This window comes from Lissotriton vulgaris, chromosome 6 (genome assembly GCF_964263255.1).
Source record: "Lissotriton vulgaris chromosome 6, aLisVul1.2, whole genome shotgun sequence".
Taxonomy (NCBI): domain Eukaryota; kingdom Metazoa; phylum Chordata; class Amphibia; order Caudata; family Salamandridae; genus Lissotriton; species Lissotriton vulgaris.
The window spans coordinates 1,754,354,347-1,754,369,984 of record NC_141694.1 but is presented as its reverse complement, the minus strand read 5'-3'; the positions used below and the strand labels follow the sequence as shown (position 1 = coordinate 1,754,369,984).

The 15,638-nt window shown below is 43.3% G+C and overlaps 1 protein-coding gene across 2 annotated transcripts in view; it reads right to left on the bottom strand.

The window, feature by feature from the left end:
• The window catches only part of CDC42BPA (CDC42 binding protein kinase alpha), a 1,012,118-nt gene that overhangs the window by 329,540 nt on the left and 666,940 nt on the right, over positions 1-15,638 (bottom strand). For both annotated transcript variants that reach the window (XM_086927989.1, XM_086927990.1), the window contains exon 15: positions 6,065-6,312. In XM_086927989.1, coding sequence (XP_086784115.1) covers positions 6,065-6,312 — 248 coding nt within the window. The remainder of the gene's footprint in view (positions 1-6,064; positions 6,313-15,638) is intronic.

Genomic DNA, 15,638 nt, shown 5'->3' with positions numbered 1-15,638 from the left:
GCCAAATGTAACCAAATGAAGGTGCAGGCAAGGCCGGACGGTTGACGGTGAAGAAGGTAACAGACAATGACTGGTACTGACCGTGTGACAGGATTGATATATTTTTGAAGGTAATAGTGCATAAACCGTTTCCATTTGGTCGCGTAGCTGGCCCTGGTAGTAGGCCTGTGTGCTTCACGAAGAAGGGATCTACAATCCTCCGGTAGGTCAAGATAACCAAAGTCTAAGAGCTCAGGAGCCAGATCAAAAGATTGAGCTGCTGAGGATTGGGGTGCCTGAGAGTTCCATGGTTTTGTGTGAGAAAGTCCAGCCTGTTGGGAAGCTTCTCATGAGGAACTAGAGAAAGTTTCATCAGGCTGGTGTGCCCAGGTCGGGGCTACTAGGATGCGGGTAAGGGATGTCTGCCTCAGATTGCAAACTTCAAATGAAAGGAGTGGGAGAGTCAGAAGAGTGTATCAATCAATCAATCAATCAGGTCATTTGTAAAGTGCACTACATACCCGTGAGGGTCTCAAGGCGCTGGGGGAGGGGGTGCTACTACAGCTCGACGAGCCAGATCTTGAGGAGTCTTCTGAAGGCCAGCAGGTCTTGGGTCTGCCGTAGGTGGGTGGTGAGGGTGTTCCAGGTTTTGGTGGCGAGGTGGGGGAAAGATCGGCAGCCTGAGGTCGTTCTTTGGATGTGGGGGACTGCAGCGACGGCGAGTCGGCGGAGCGGAGCTGGCGGGTGGGGGTGTAGAAGCTGAGTCGTCTGTATGCTGGACCGGTTTTGTGGAGTGCTTTGTGTACGTGGATGAGGAGCTTGAAGGTGATCCTCTTGTTGACGGGGAGCCAGTGCAGGTATCTCAGGTGGGGTGTGATGTGGCTGCTGTGGGGGACGTCGAGGATCAGACGTGCGGAGGCGTCCTGGTTGCGTTGCAGCCGTCTCAGGAGTTTGGAGTGTAGGCAAATATTCCCGACCAGTTCATCCATAGTGCATTACACATGGGCCGCGGGTGTGGTAACCTGATTGCAAAGTTTTGACATTTTACTTTTTCGATGGTGGCGAAAATATCCTTGTGAGTAAACCCCCACTGCCAGAAGTAAATGAGTATGGTGTGCGGGTGGAGTTCCCATTCGTAGACTTGTTGATGCATCCTGTAGATCAGTTCGACAAGTCATTGTTCAGACCCGGAATGTACTGTATGAACAACTGCACCTTGTGATTTATCACAGACCTCTTGATGCTCTGTGCTAGAGCAAACCACTGGGACTAGTGCGTGCCCCCCAGCTTTTGTAGGTAAAACATGGCCCTGGTGTGGACGAAAATGACCTTGTTGTGAATGAGTGGAAGAAATGCTCTAAGAGCAAACTGAATAGCTAGCACTTCCAGGTGGTTGATGTAGATGCCCTGCTGCCTGGTTGTCCACAAGCCCTGGATTGCGTGATCTTGCAAGTGCCCTCCCGATCTGGGGAGCAAGGCATCTGTGGTGATGGAATCCTGTGGAAATGGGCCTAGAAAGGGCTGTCCCTGCAACAGATTGTTGGCGTTCCACTACTGCAGAGAGCAATGTGTGAGGCCTCAAATCAACACTTGAACCGCCCATAGATCCCCCGCCTAAGACCACTGTGCTACTAGCCAATGCTGCAAGGGAAGCATGTGTAACCTTGCATGGGAAATTATTGCTATGCAGGACGCCATCATGCCTAACAAATGCATTACTGTCCTGTCTATTACCCAATGATTGGCCGAAAAAGAGGTAGCAGGCAAGGCTTGGGTAAGACTTCCGCACCCTTGACTCTTGAGTGGCCCCAAGTAGGGGTTGTACTTGGAGGGCTGAAGGTAAGATCTGGCTGTATTTAGCATGAAGCCGAACTTGTGAACAAGGTCTGTGGTTGTCTGCATGTGCGCCATCCATTGCTGCTGTGTGGCACTCTTGATCATCGAGGTAAGGGAACACATGGAAGCCACTCTGCCTGAGGTGTCGGGCTACCATGGCTAGACACTTGGTGAAGACCCTGGGGGGTGTTGTGACCCCAAAAGACAGCACCTTAAACTCATTATTTTGTCCACTCACCACAAACCGCAGGAATCTTCGATGGGCAGGGTGGATGGGAATATGGAAGTAGGTGTCCTTCAAGCCGATGGCAGTCATGACGTCGCTTTGCTGCAACAAAGGGATGAGGTCCTGAAGTGTGACCATGTGGAAATATTTTGACAGGATGTACTTGTTGAGGGGTCTGAGGTCCAGTATAGGCCAGAGGGAGCCAGCTTTCTTGTCAGAGAGAAAGTAAAAGGAGTACACCCATTTGTTGCGATGTAGTAGCGACACCGGCTCTGTGGTCCCTTTAGCAAGTATCCTCCAGGGAACACATCATCCCTGGGGCCAAATAACTCAAAAAATTTGTGAGGGGGCGGTCGCTCCTCCTCCTGGGCCATATACAAAGCAGTGGACCACCACCTCCCTGGGGCCAGCTCATGCATTCTAAGGAAGGGGGGCTGCACAGCACCCCCTTCTGAAGCCATTAATGGGCCTGGGGATCGCCACCCCCTAGAGCCGGTACCTGCTATGTCCCAGGGTGCCTACCCGTGAACATAGCAGTTTTCTTTCTCATGGTGAGGGGAGACAACAATTACAATGACACTTTTTTAACGCATGCTATTAGAACACATGGCATCACAACGCAAATGCCATCACAACCCAATGCCATCACAACGCATGCCATTTAAACGCATATGCCTTTACCACACATGCCTTTACAACAAATTTTAATTTATATAATATATATATATATATATATATATATATATATATATATATATTAGTAATTTACCTACGGTCAACACTTTTATCAAGTGTATGTCTACCACGCATGCGTGGTAAACGCATATGCTCGGTAAAAATTCACGTTGCAATGGTAGGCCATTGTAAAAGTATTGGCGTAGTAATGCCAACGTTGTAATGGCACATGTGATATTAGCACGCTTTGTAACGTCAAAGATTCCTTGGCGGGAGCTGACAGCTGCTGCCAAGCGAGAGCAAACACTAACGCCTCTCCCAGCAAGTGGGAGCTGTCAAACTCCTCCCGCTTTTCATCGGTTTCCCTGTCCGCTGTCAAACAGTTACACTAAGACTATGGGTGCACTACAGACTCCCAGTGCCCGCAGCTCCTTTCACCGCCCACAGTACTGCGACACAGCCAAGACAGTTGCCTCGGCCGTGACTTGTACCACCTACACCACACAATAGCACCAGACCCCTTCATGGGATTACTATAGGGTAGGGTATAATGGGGCAAGGGTAGATGCAAAGGGGCTGCTCCTAAAGGAGGCGCCACCACACAACAGTGACTCTCTCCTCCCCCCGACCATTTAACACATATCGGGGGCAAGTTGCAGGAGTTTCTGCCTTGCTGGGAAGCAATTACATCTGACCGCTGGATTCTAGACATTATACAGGAGGGGTATTGTTAAGAACTCACTCAAACACCACCAAGCATCCCCACATGCGCATGCAAGTTGTCCACAGAACATAGTGTCTTCTCCAAGAAGCAAGTAGAACTTTATTGGATATTTAGGGTAAAGAGAGCTACATCAGTGTAGCTTACTATTGATGAGGATAGCTAGTCCTTTCTTGACTTGAAGCAATGGCAGGGTTTTTTTTCAACATTCTAAATGGAAATTGCTAGTTTCTGTCTACAACCCAAGGTTTCTGCCATTGCCTGACTGAATTCAAAAGGTTTGTCCCCAGGCTGCTTGTGATTTGGTTTGCTTACATTGGGGCTGTACTTGCATTTGCTCAGAATCATTCTGCTTACTTTTTCATTACCACAAACAGTCTTCCGCCGTGACTAAAATCAGAGGGCAAGAGATCTACATGTCACATCTAACTTAACCAGGTTCCTGATAGACTCACTGCCTATTCTTAATTGTGACGTCACCTAAAGCCAAAATTCCAATCCAAAGGCATGACTCCACATGCAAGCAGGACATACAAGTAAATTGTTTGAGTCAATTCTGGCCCCTTTGCCAATTCACTCAGGTAGGCTGACAGATGTCTTGGGGTTTCACATGTCGTCAGCCTTGGTGGGTACACACAAGCTACACTCAGCATGCCTCAGCAGACAAGGCTTATGAATGAATTTAGCAGTAAGGTGGTTGACCTCTGGATTGTTTATTTTCAATTTAGGAAGTTTGAGATTATGCCCCACATTTATGCCATACCTGCTTGGAGAAATGAAACGCAACAAAAGCTGCTCTCTAAGTTTCCATCGCCATCAATTGTTTAAATATGGAGACTGTTGTGAAAGCCTGTGCTGAAGGAATGTGGGATGCAGCCACCCAACAGTGCATCTTCAGCAGTACTTTTCACATTGGGATCTCCTGTCTTTGTGCTACAATAGACCTTAGATTCACCACTTACAACAAAATCCCAGCTACACAGATAATGACGAAGCACTCCATACTTCAATCATGGCAGTTATGTAACTCTAGAAAAGGATAGCCAAGGATGGAAGAGTTGGTGGCAACCTACTTTAAGCTAACTCGGCATTCCTTGCAACTTCCATTATAAATTCCACCTTCAGGATAATGTTATGTTTAAAATATTACAGAGCAACCTTCCCTGAGTAGTAAATCATAAGCATGCCCACTGGAAGTCGCCCACGCTCTGTACCAAGAGAACCACTGACCTTAAAAGTAGGGTTCTGCAACTCCTGCTTTTCAATAGGCACTCTCTCTATCCCACCATTTGCTCATGTTTCAAGTTATTTGCACACATTGGTTTTCATCTCATTGCATTCTTCAACACATTAAAACCTTTGAGTGTTGTTTATAACTTTTCTTAAGTGGAACAAATCAAACTACATCAAGTTAGACCTCAATTCCCCATTATACATGAAGTTCCTTCTGTTTTTTTCTCTACTTCAGTTTCCCAGCGCTGTCCTCATACCTGTTTGGAGACGCCCAGTGTTGGGTTGTCTGTGCATTGAGCCAGGGTGTTACCCAGGATAGGCACTAGGCGAGTAAGAACATCCATACACTTTAGAGAGATAAAGAAATTAAGTGTGTCTCACTTTTTAATTTGGTCTCACCCTATGACCCAAACTATGAAAATTAAATAGCAAGAGGCACGGGAAACACACAAACTGAAATCCAACCAAAACAACAGTGTAACAGTTTCGATGCAACTAAGCAACCTCAAAATAGATTCAGCAAATACTATATAAAATATAATAAAAATGATATAAAGGCTTTAATGGTGGATAGAGACACCCTTGTACACAAGTTCATGTGTCATCTGATCCATGCGACAATTTGCGGGCACACCCACTTTCAACCACATAAACTTCCTCTGCCGCCTCAGTTTCGAAATCAGCTACACCCAGCAGCTTTTTTTGTTTGGACAGATGTAAATATAAAATATGCATTATAAGATTTTCAAACTTTACAGAGTGACCTTCTGTAAAATTTGAAAATCTTATAATGCATATTGCCAGCTTCAACTCTACATGTATTGGGCTGACTGAAATCCAAAGCTCTCACAATGTACTGCCAAGCGGATCTTCAAACTGCTGACCATTGCACTGGAAGAGAGCTGCATTATTCTCCAAGCTCAAGACTAGAAATAACAGAAATACTTATTATCGTGGAGTTGGGGCATTTGAACCAACCCCAATTGATATCTATCACCCCCTTGACCTTGCCCACTGCCGCTGCCACTGGGCACTGGCAGATTCCGACATTACAAAGAGTCAGACTCAATGTCGTTGCTGTGGGTGGTAGGGGAAAGAGGCAAGACAATGGGGAGATCCCTAAACAGAGTGAAACTAGTACTTCCGAAATTAAGTTTTAAAGTGCACTAGGCTTACAACAGATGGTTTCACCTGTTGAAAACCACATAACTGCATTCTGTCAGTTACCACAGGATTTTTTTAAAGTTGAAGTAAGGAAATTCGCATAAAATATGATAGTATCATTATTTATTTTTCTCTGTTCATTTTGGGACTTTGCTTTTGTCATCGACAGTGTTACATGGTACATTCGAGTAATAGTTCTTTTGAACATGCCTGAAATATGGCACACTTGCCTCTCTCTCCGCGTCTTTTCCAGTTTGTCTTTCAAGATCATGATCTCCTTCTTCAGGGCTAGCTGGTGGCTCTCAGCATCACGCAGCTCTTTCTTCAGATTCCTGATTTCAGTGGCGCGTAATGCCTCTCGCTTGGCTAGTTCCTCCTCATAGTAGACACTTTTCCTCTCCAGGTCAGCCTTCAGTTTATTGATCTCTTGCTGATGCTCGGTGCTGCTTACTCCTGGAGACCGACCAACATGCTTTTGCTAGAAAAATAAAAATATATATATATATATTTTTCTGCATTGGAATGGAAATAATGTGAATTTTTTGAACTGTTGTATGTATATATATTATATACAGTTCAATAAACGTGCTTCACTTAAATTCAAAATGGTGCATAAAATTAAAGAATGTAGTGCCAAATTAAAACAAGCATTTGCAATGCAATAGGTCTGCCAATACTGATAGGGTGAAGTATTGGCGTTGCAAATAATAATGGAATGCCAATAGCTCATACTTTTTTTTTTTTTTGGGTTAATTCTCGCCACTGATTGACTTAAACATAAAACATAGAACAGAAACAATAATGCAAGACCGAGTGCTTTGCAATTGCTTGCGTAGGGAGCCAGGAACCAGCATTGTATGTCTCAGTGCAGTACCGCAAGTTGCTCCTAGAGGTCCCTAGTGAGCAAGACACCAGCACTGCATGTCTAGGTGCAGTACCGCAAGCTTCTCCAGAGGTCCCTAGTGAGCAAGACATCAGCACTGCATGTCTAGGTGCAGTACCGCAAGCTTCTCCTAGAGGTCCCTAGTGAGTAAGGCACCAGCACTGCAAGTCTAGGTGCAGTACAGCAAGTTTCTCCTAGAGGTCCCTAGTGAGAGAGGCAAAAGGCACTGCATGTTTCGGTGCAGTAAAGCAAGCTACTCCTAGAGGTCCCTAGTGAGCAAGGCACCAGCACTGCATGTCTCAATGCAGTATCGCAAGATGCTCCCAGAGGTCCCTAGAGAGCAAGGCACAAGCACTGCCTGTCTAGGTGTAGTACCGCAAGCAGATCCTGGAGGTCCCTAGTGAGCGAGCCACCAGCACTATATGTCTAGGTGCAGTACCGAAAGCTGCTCCTAGAGGTCCCTAGTGAGCAAGGAACCTGCACTGCATGTCTAGGTGCTGTAAGCATACTGCTCCTTGAGGTCCCTAGTGAACAAGGCACCAGCACTGCATGTCTATGTGCAATACCACTAGCTGCTCTTAGAGGTCCTAGTGAGCAAGGCACCAGCACTACATGTCTACAAATTTGGAGTTATTGGCATTATAAAATAATTCTTGAGCTAAACAAACAAAAATTGGTTTAACCCCTTGCCCCCAGCAGTCATGCACTACAGTGGTCGTGTGCTGATGGCGGCTGGGGGCCGTCATGACCGCACCTGAGATTGGAATGTGCCACACAGGCGCAGATTCGCGGCAGCATGCAAGGGGTTAAATGTATAAATCAATGATGTAAAGTCCATATAGCTGTGCACGTTTCAGTCCAAGTCACCTTAGGGACTTGGCCACAGTTACTTATATACCCCATGGTAGTCAGGCATGTTGTAAGCGTGGCACGCTGATCATTCTCAATGTAGAGAATTCCGACTAATTGAATAACCTCCAGAGTGCACAATCTACCCCAATTTTCCTTTAAATGTTTTTTACCTAGTCATGTTGCAGGGTTCAAGACCAAATGTGGCCAAAAGGGGACTTCTTTTGGGCACATTTGGTAATGCACCCTGCAGAAGATATGGTAAATACACCCTACCCCTAATGCATTGCATGCAAGACAGTACTAGGGATACATTGAAATAGCTATGCCCATATATACAATTAGTGGCTTAGAAATGTGACATAAGAATTATTACATTAATTTCGGATTAGGTTGTACTCTGTGTGGAGCTGATAAAGGGAAATTTATAGATGGTCTCATATAAATGTGAGATGTTCTAGTGAGTGAAGTAACCACTGCCAGCCTTGTGTGTCCTGCCTGAAGCCTTTAAAGAAAATAGTGCCTTGAGGCGGTAATTAAAACTTAGAGAGTAACAGCACATGTAACAAGGGGTGTCCTCATGGGAGGTTACAAGAAGAAACAAGGGGGTACTAAGGAGGGCCTAGTAAGCCTACTGATCAATGAAAAGCCACCATTTACCAAGGACGGGAGCCAATTAAAAAGATGGGGGGAAAATGAGTGAGGCTTTATGCCCATATCATTTGGGGAGTTATTTGTGTGAACAGCATGCTACAGAACCCGTGGGGCTGGACTAAGCCAGTGACCCATATGTTGGAGCCAATTTATTAAAGGCAACTGACAGTTTACTCATGAATAAACGCCTGTAATTACGTGATCTACTAGCACTGATATTTAAGCCTTTTGCCAATTGATTTGGTTTCTTAAAATTATTTGAAGGAATAGGCTGTTCCATTAATTCACCTTATCTTGGAGCCTTTGAATTTATGCATAGGCTCCTGCGATTATAAATCAGCATTTCCTCTTGATCTTCATTCTACAGAGTCATTTTCCTGGCCGACTCCATACGATCATTGCACCTTCGGTTGGGACTACTTTAACAGATGTTTTATCAAAACTGGTACGGTTGCTCCTATAATTACCGTTTGTACTGATGATGACCATTTAGTTTCACTATTAGTGTACGTGGAATCCGAAGTCAGATGCAGGAAGCGTACTGGTTGACATAAAGCAACTGTGGTACTACGCTTTGGTGGTGTGGACTTGTACACATCCCCACGAAAGGCGGTTGCCAGCATGCATGGTGTGGGCAACTACCTGGCATATAATCGAATTGACAGTGTGGCGAGGACTGACCCCTAGCCCTGAAGAAATTGCCATTAAGTTTCAATGGTAATGAAACATGTTGGCCTTCCATAGAAACTGATGGTTTGCGACAGTGTGTCTTGGTTTTTAAATTGAGCAGACCTACGGCACTGATTAAAGTTAGTAGTTTTGCCAGTGGTTGTCTAGCTCGTTTTAAGCTTGGAGATGCGAAATTTAGTGGGTATTTTTGCTTTTTCACAAAGGGGTCAGAATAGGGTTGCACGCAGAAATTGTTCCAAGTGCATAGTTCACCTTTTTCCACACACCTGCATAAAATTTTGCACTTTTATACATTATTACTTTTCGGTCTTGGAAGTCGCCAATGATGAGATCTTGAGCATACTGGTGAGAACCTAGCAGTAGCTCCCATGGTGTTGTTTCTGAGTGGCACTTCCAACCCTTTGCACCTTTTTTCTTTCTTTTCTTGAATTAAGCACTTTAGGGGTTACAGACTGGGGAATGACACCGACACTGAACAACTTCTAACTAAATGGACAGGAGCACCTAGGATTGAACAGCATTGAGGAAGCTGTTGTGAAGTATCAGAGCCAAGATATGGCGTGGGGTATGCTCACAAAGATTGTCCAGTATTAGATCAGGTCCTTTTTTGGTCAAACTCATCTGCTGGAGCAAATTTATTAAAGGCGACTGACAGTTTACTCATGAATAAATGCCTTTAATTATGTTATCAACTAGCACTGATGTTTAAGCCTTCTGCCAATTAATTTGGCTTCTTTAAATTATTTGAAGGAATAGGCTGTTCCATTAATTCACCTAATGCTGGAGCATTTGAATTTATGCATAAGCTCCTGCAATCTTAAATCAGCATTTCCTCTTGAAACTCATTCTACAGAGTCATTTTCCAGGCGGGCTCCATACGATCGTTGCACCTTCAGTTGGGTCTACTTTAACAATAGATGTTTTATTGAAACTGGTATGGACGCCTATATAATTACAGTTTGTCCTGATAATGACCATTTAGTTTCACTATGGTTTAAATGTCGTTGACTCACATATGTGGCCGAAACTGAAGAGGACGCATTGTTTGCTTTGTGTTGTATCAGTTTTGTCCTGAACGTCTGATTTTTGTAAACTTTTTTGCCTCAGCCACTTGTCTGTTTACACATTGCACTGTTTATAAGTCTTTGTTTGTGTACTGTGTTGAGCGTCTTTTGCCTTAAATTTTTTAAGATTGAATTATTTATCATTGTTAATAAACTTTTTCTATAAATTGTACATGTTTAAATATGGGTTTTCTCCTTTTTTCCTTTTCTGTGTCTTCATTGGTATAATTTTCCATATTTTTCATATTATAATGTTTTTTTAAGGGTTTTTTTTTTTTTTTAAATTTGATGCACATATTGTGTCAACTTGAACCCTTGTTAGGATTCTCATATCCTGAATACAGCATGTCTCGAAGAGACAGCGCAATCGCTGCCTAGGCGAGACCTAAAAGCACACAATTAAACAGTTAATAATGATTAAGAGATGAAAAAATATAAATTTAAATTTGGTCTTAGCGTCAAACACAGAACATTTGCTGCAATCAAATCTGAAACAAGCAGGGTGAACATATATGAAGCCTCACTCAAAAAGGTATGTCAACCAGTGCCGTATTAACTATAGCATCTTCAGATGGGCGTGGGGGGGGGGGTGTTGAAGAGACTCACAAACAACTCTGGGCATCTTCTGAGAGTAGGCTTTATGTGCTTCAAGTGCTTCCAAGCTACAACACTCCCGTAATTACTTTCTGCACTGGCATATGATTCTTAGACAAATGGCATTCTCAGAAAATTGGGCATGTCCACAGCCAAGACATATGGATAGAAATAAGTGGGTTTATCAGCAGAGTTGGGATGAATCTGTGGGATGCAACAGGATTCAAAAATAATATTGCCAATGAATGAAAGTGATTTTTACATCACAGTGGTTATAATTTGTGTTTGCCGTTTCTGCTCTTCTTTTCACATTCAACTGAACACATTTTCTGGTTGAAACAGTTTAGTACCTTGAGAGAGATTGAGGTATTTATTGCAGTAGTGATTCCATCTAACACACAGGGCATTTTCTACCCAGCTTTACTTCCATGCAAGGTTATTTCAAATATGGCTACAGAGCACAAACGCCACAGACTCCTTGCTTTATGATGTCCTACTAGGGCTTGATGACAATTACTTAAACAATTTATAGCACAACTAATGGTCGACTCACCTGAGAAGTGAGAGAGGATTTCAGCAGGACATGAGAGCATTTGCAATCTCATCATGTACTATATGTCGCATGCCCACCTGTTTCATGCCTGTGATTTATCCATTTGCTTTTGCTTTTCAATGCCTCACTTCACAACCTTCTTTCCAGTTAGGGAACTATGTAACTACTGCCCTCTGTATGAGCAACGGTTATCAGTTTATGACAAATTAAGTATTGCAATTGTTAATTTGCTGGTGATACCTTACAAGAGAAGCCACACTGCCCACAATTCCAGTACGGGGTGGAGGTTGTATCCTTAGGTGGTAAATTGGATTGGAATTTTGAGGAGGGAAAATGCGTGAAACAGTTCCTTGAGATTCTATCATCGCCCATGATCCAGGCTATAAGGGCAGAATTCTAACTTTCAGCCGGAAGTTATCAGGGGCTGCAAGCTACAATGAAGTTTTGGCAGAGATCGAGTAGAGAAGGGATCCCTAAAATATTACATCTGTATAACATGAAAACAGAGAAAAGTGAATTGAATTGGGCATCCGAAGTTAGAAGTAGCCGAGCTAAGATATGTGTAAAATTATCATTAACGCCAGAACAGTGGATGTCAGGGCAGGAAATCCCTAAGCAGGAGCTATTATAAGCAAAGATGCCAGAGAGGAGGGTTTGCTCTAACTAGGGAGTAAACTGTCCACTTGCCTGGAGTAATGATGAGGTGTTCCCTTATATTGAGTTCCTGCCCAGCCCTAAGTTTAGGAATGCAATAATGAAATTTAGGGTCAGGCTTAATCCAAGGTATGATGATAAATGCAACATTGAGAAACGAACATGGCTCATGCACATGTGGGGTGAAAGTAAAATACAGTGGCCCACATATTTGATTGGATTGTCTGTGGTTGCTAGATGAATAGAAGGAGTTTTTTTAAACCTCTTTTTTTTTTGCTTATAAGATTTTTAATCGTGATCAAGCTTTCAGCCTGTTGATAAATAAGAGATTTTTAAATGTTGTTTGTGCAGTAGGAAGATTTTTAATTGCAATACAGGAGTCATTAAAAGAGCTGCAAAGATAATTTGAAAGGGCCAGGGGGCTGGAATTATACCTTTTATTAATTGATGATCTTCTGATGTTCTTGATGTAGAAATTTTGATTCCATTTTAACTATTCTTATATTAGTCATGATTTTAGAATATTTTATGAATGCTTTTACAATAATTTTTATAGACCAGTTTCTAAATAAACAAGTTGTAGAACTGAACTGAAGATTGAATGTCTGAAATGATCTGACAGAGAAAGTCTGGAGTACTTGACATTTCGTTCATGATGTTTTGCCTTTTTATCTTTTTCGAGGCACAGAAGCTAGCACTAGGGGGAAACCAAAGTGGATTACTTGTTAATTCCTAATATAAAAGTGCTATATCAAATACAATATTAATTACAACATTTTGAAAATGTAGGCGATGCTTCTATATCTTCACATGTCAATCATTGGAACACTACTTCGTCTTTGAAAAAATCCTTACAATTGTGTGCAGGCGATGAAGCACATAAGTAACAACATTTCTAACTCAGACATGATTGGTGATCCCCAAAGCAGAAAAAGGATGGTAAGGTTACCCGGTAAATTGCATAATTATGTCATATTATGAATTTACTGTTGGATTCTATTTACCGCCTTTTTCATTGTTATTTTTTATTATGTATATTTGCATATTTTAGTTAGGGATTATTGTTCTTTGATTTCCTTCAGTTTTGGATAAAAGGAGAGGTTTCCTTTGTTTTCTACTCCTATTGTGGAATGTTTTTTGTGAGCTTCGGCATCTCTGTGTGCTCGAGCTGTCACTGGCGAATGCATTATTTGACTGGGTTCTTTGTTGACGACTTGTTTATCTCCTTGTGGGTTTTGTCTCTTAAATTAGAACATTTTGCTTCGCCTTTGCCGTACCACTTGGTGCCTAGTGTTGACAGCAAGGGTTCATGTCTTGTGATTTAATAGTACTAGTGCCTGAGCAGATTTCATTTCCTGAACAAAATCTTCTGGGCTTTCTGTACACTTTGACCCAAACTTGCTTTAGTGTTTTACATACAGCTTACAGTGCACAGCACATGTGTTAAGAGAAGACTGCATTTAAAGTCAAGGATCTAGCAAATACTGATTTTTAATTATTCAGAATAAAAATCATAAATGTAATTAAGCAGTACACAGGAAAGAAGGGCCAAATAGCATGACACAAATGCCTCAATTTGACAGCAGCTAGACAGAATTATTTAGCACATTGGTAGGCTGCTGTAGAAGCCTGCAACCAAAAAACGAAAGCATTTGCTTGTGTTTAGCAATAGTAACCAATAGTAACCAACACATTAAAATAAGGAAAATATCGCTTTTTATTTTTATTGACATGATTAACATGATGTCTAACAAAACCAAAATCCACAGGGAGGACTTCACTAGTTTATCCCCTACTGGACTATTTCAGTCCATTAGAATCTAACCTAAATGAAGGCTGCAGCAATGGTGTATTTTACAGATTCACATGGTGTTTGAATACACTAACATGACAAGCTGATAAGAATCTGCTTAAATACAAATGTAAATTTGTATGTCTTTATAAAAAAGAAAACTCTGCATAAAGCTTGTTTTGGTGGTGACTTGAGTGCATCTTTTCCTATATAGCCCAGCAGCGATGCCTTCCTCCAGCATCTGCAGTGGTAAGATCTTAACACTGCTCGTTCTATAAAGGTCTTAAACTAGAGAACGAATTGCACCCCATGGGAGGGGTTAGGAGTAACACTTGTGGATCTACCAAATTTACCAGGAAAGCTGTCCTCCTTCAAACTCTTCCGAGCCCTGAGGGGACTTTGGGAGGAGTGGGGTGGATGAGTGGTGTGGAGGTGGGAGTAGGGAGGGGACCGGGGGGGGGGGGGGGGTAAAGCCCCTGTTGCCCTGTTGGGAGTACAGCTGTGAGTTGGGGCTCGTAAGGACCATTGGTGGAACTCTGGAGGGGGAAACTTGTGTGACTGCATGCAGTTAGCCACGAAAGGGAGATGGACGTTTCATCAAGAGGACCCTATAGCTTTCACCACATAGGCCTCGATAGACTGCTGAGCCTCGATGGCCTCCTTGCTGAACAATTCTTCTCTGCTGAAAGGCAATTCCAGCTCTCTGGCCTGCATCTCCAGTCAGATGGTAAGAAGTCCCTGTTGGAGTACAGCTGTGAGTTGGGGCCTTAGAAGAACCAGTGGTGGAACTGTAGATGGGAACACCTCTATGGCTTCATGCACTTATCCACAAAAGGGAGATTGATGTTTTCTCGAGTAGCCCCCAGTACATTTCAAGCCTAGCAATGCAGCACCATTCGGTTGCACATGCTGAACCAAGACACTGTAACATTCAGTCATGCCTTCATCACATATTAGGACGCTAGGCTGCCTGTAGCTAGTGCCTTCTCTGCCTCGTCTAGATGTTCATCCTGGCAAGAACTATGTCCCTTCAGCTATTTTCTTGCTCTACACCCTGTCATACGTAGCGAAGAGCACCACAATAATGGCTGCCCAAATGGGGAGAGATGACATTTCTGAGAACTTCCTCCCATGCCATCCATGTTCATACTCTACACTTTGAGGGTAACAAAAAGGCTGTGGGCAGCCGCAGCCACCACGGTTCCGGAATCATAGTACACTACTAACAAATAACATAGAGAGTGGTTGACAATAATGGGCTTTATATTTTGTCCTGCCTCAAAGGGATCACAAGAACAGAGATTAAAAAACAGGCCTTCCCTTTCTTCATGTTGTGGTGTATAAGTGACGACACCAACAAAGTCTCCAGTTCATGTTCCAGAATGAAGAGGAACTCCTGCTCCTCATCCCCTAACAGCATACCCGGCTAAATTCAGAAAATAACATTCCTAGTATGGCCATGTAGTCGATCATTTCCTCGGGCAATAAGAAGCGTGGGTTAAATGGATGGTAAAGCGTTTCCTTGAAACATGTTCATCACATGGTCCTCTGTCAACTTCGGGTTTACGAATTCATAATGTCATGCTTCCTCTGCGTCATCATACAGGACTAGGACATGTTACTCCCATACTCCTGGCTCCCATAGCTCTTCTAGATGGGGTTGCCAGGATACCACTAAGAGCGACCAACCATCAGAAATGGTCGACCCAAATCCTGGTCGGACTCGCTGCCTTACCTTGTGTTCCTTGAGGATGAGTCTAGGGTCCTGACATACCTCTTTGACATCCAATGTTCTCGTGAATTGGAGTCTCACCCCAGCAACCAATGACTCTCTCTTGGGCATCCTCTTTCTGTCTGGCTGCCTCCTTTCTCCACTTCCCCTCCTTGGCCTACATGTCTGTTTTTTACATCTCTCAGCATCAGCTCGGCTGTCTGGGGCAACTTCCCCATCAAGTTTAATGTCAATGTAGAGGCCAACCGCCATTTCAAGTGCTTTAAGATAGAAGTCAATTTCCAAAGCGGTGCCGGGTCCACCATTAAAAGTCAACATCACAGTCAGCATCAAGCGTGT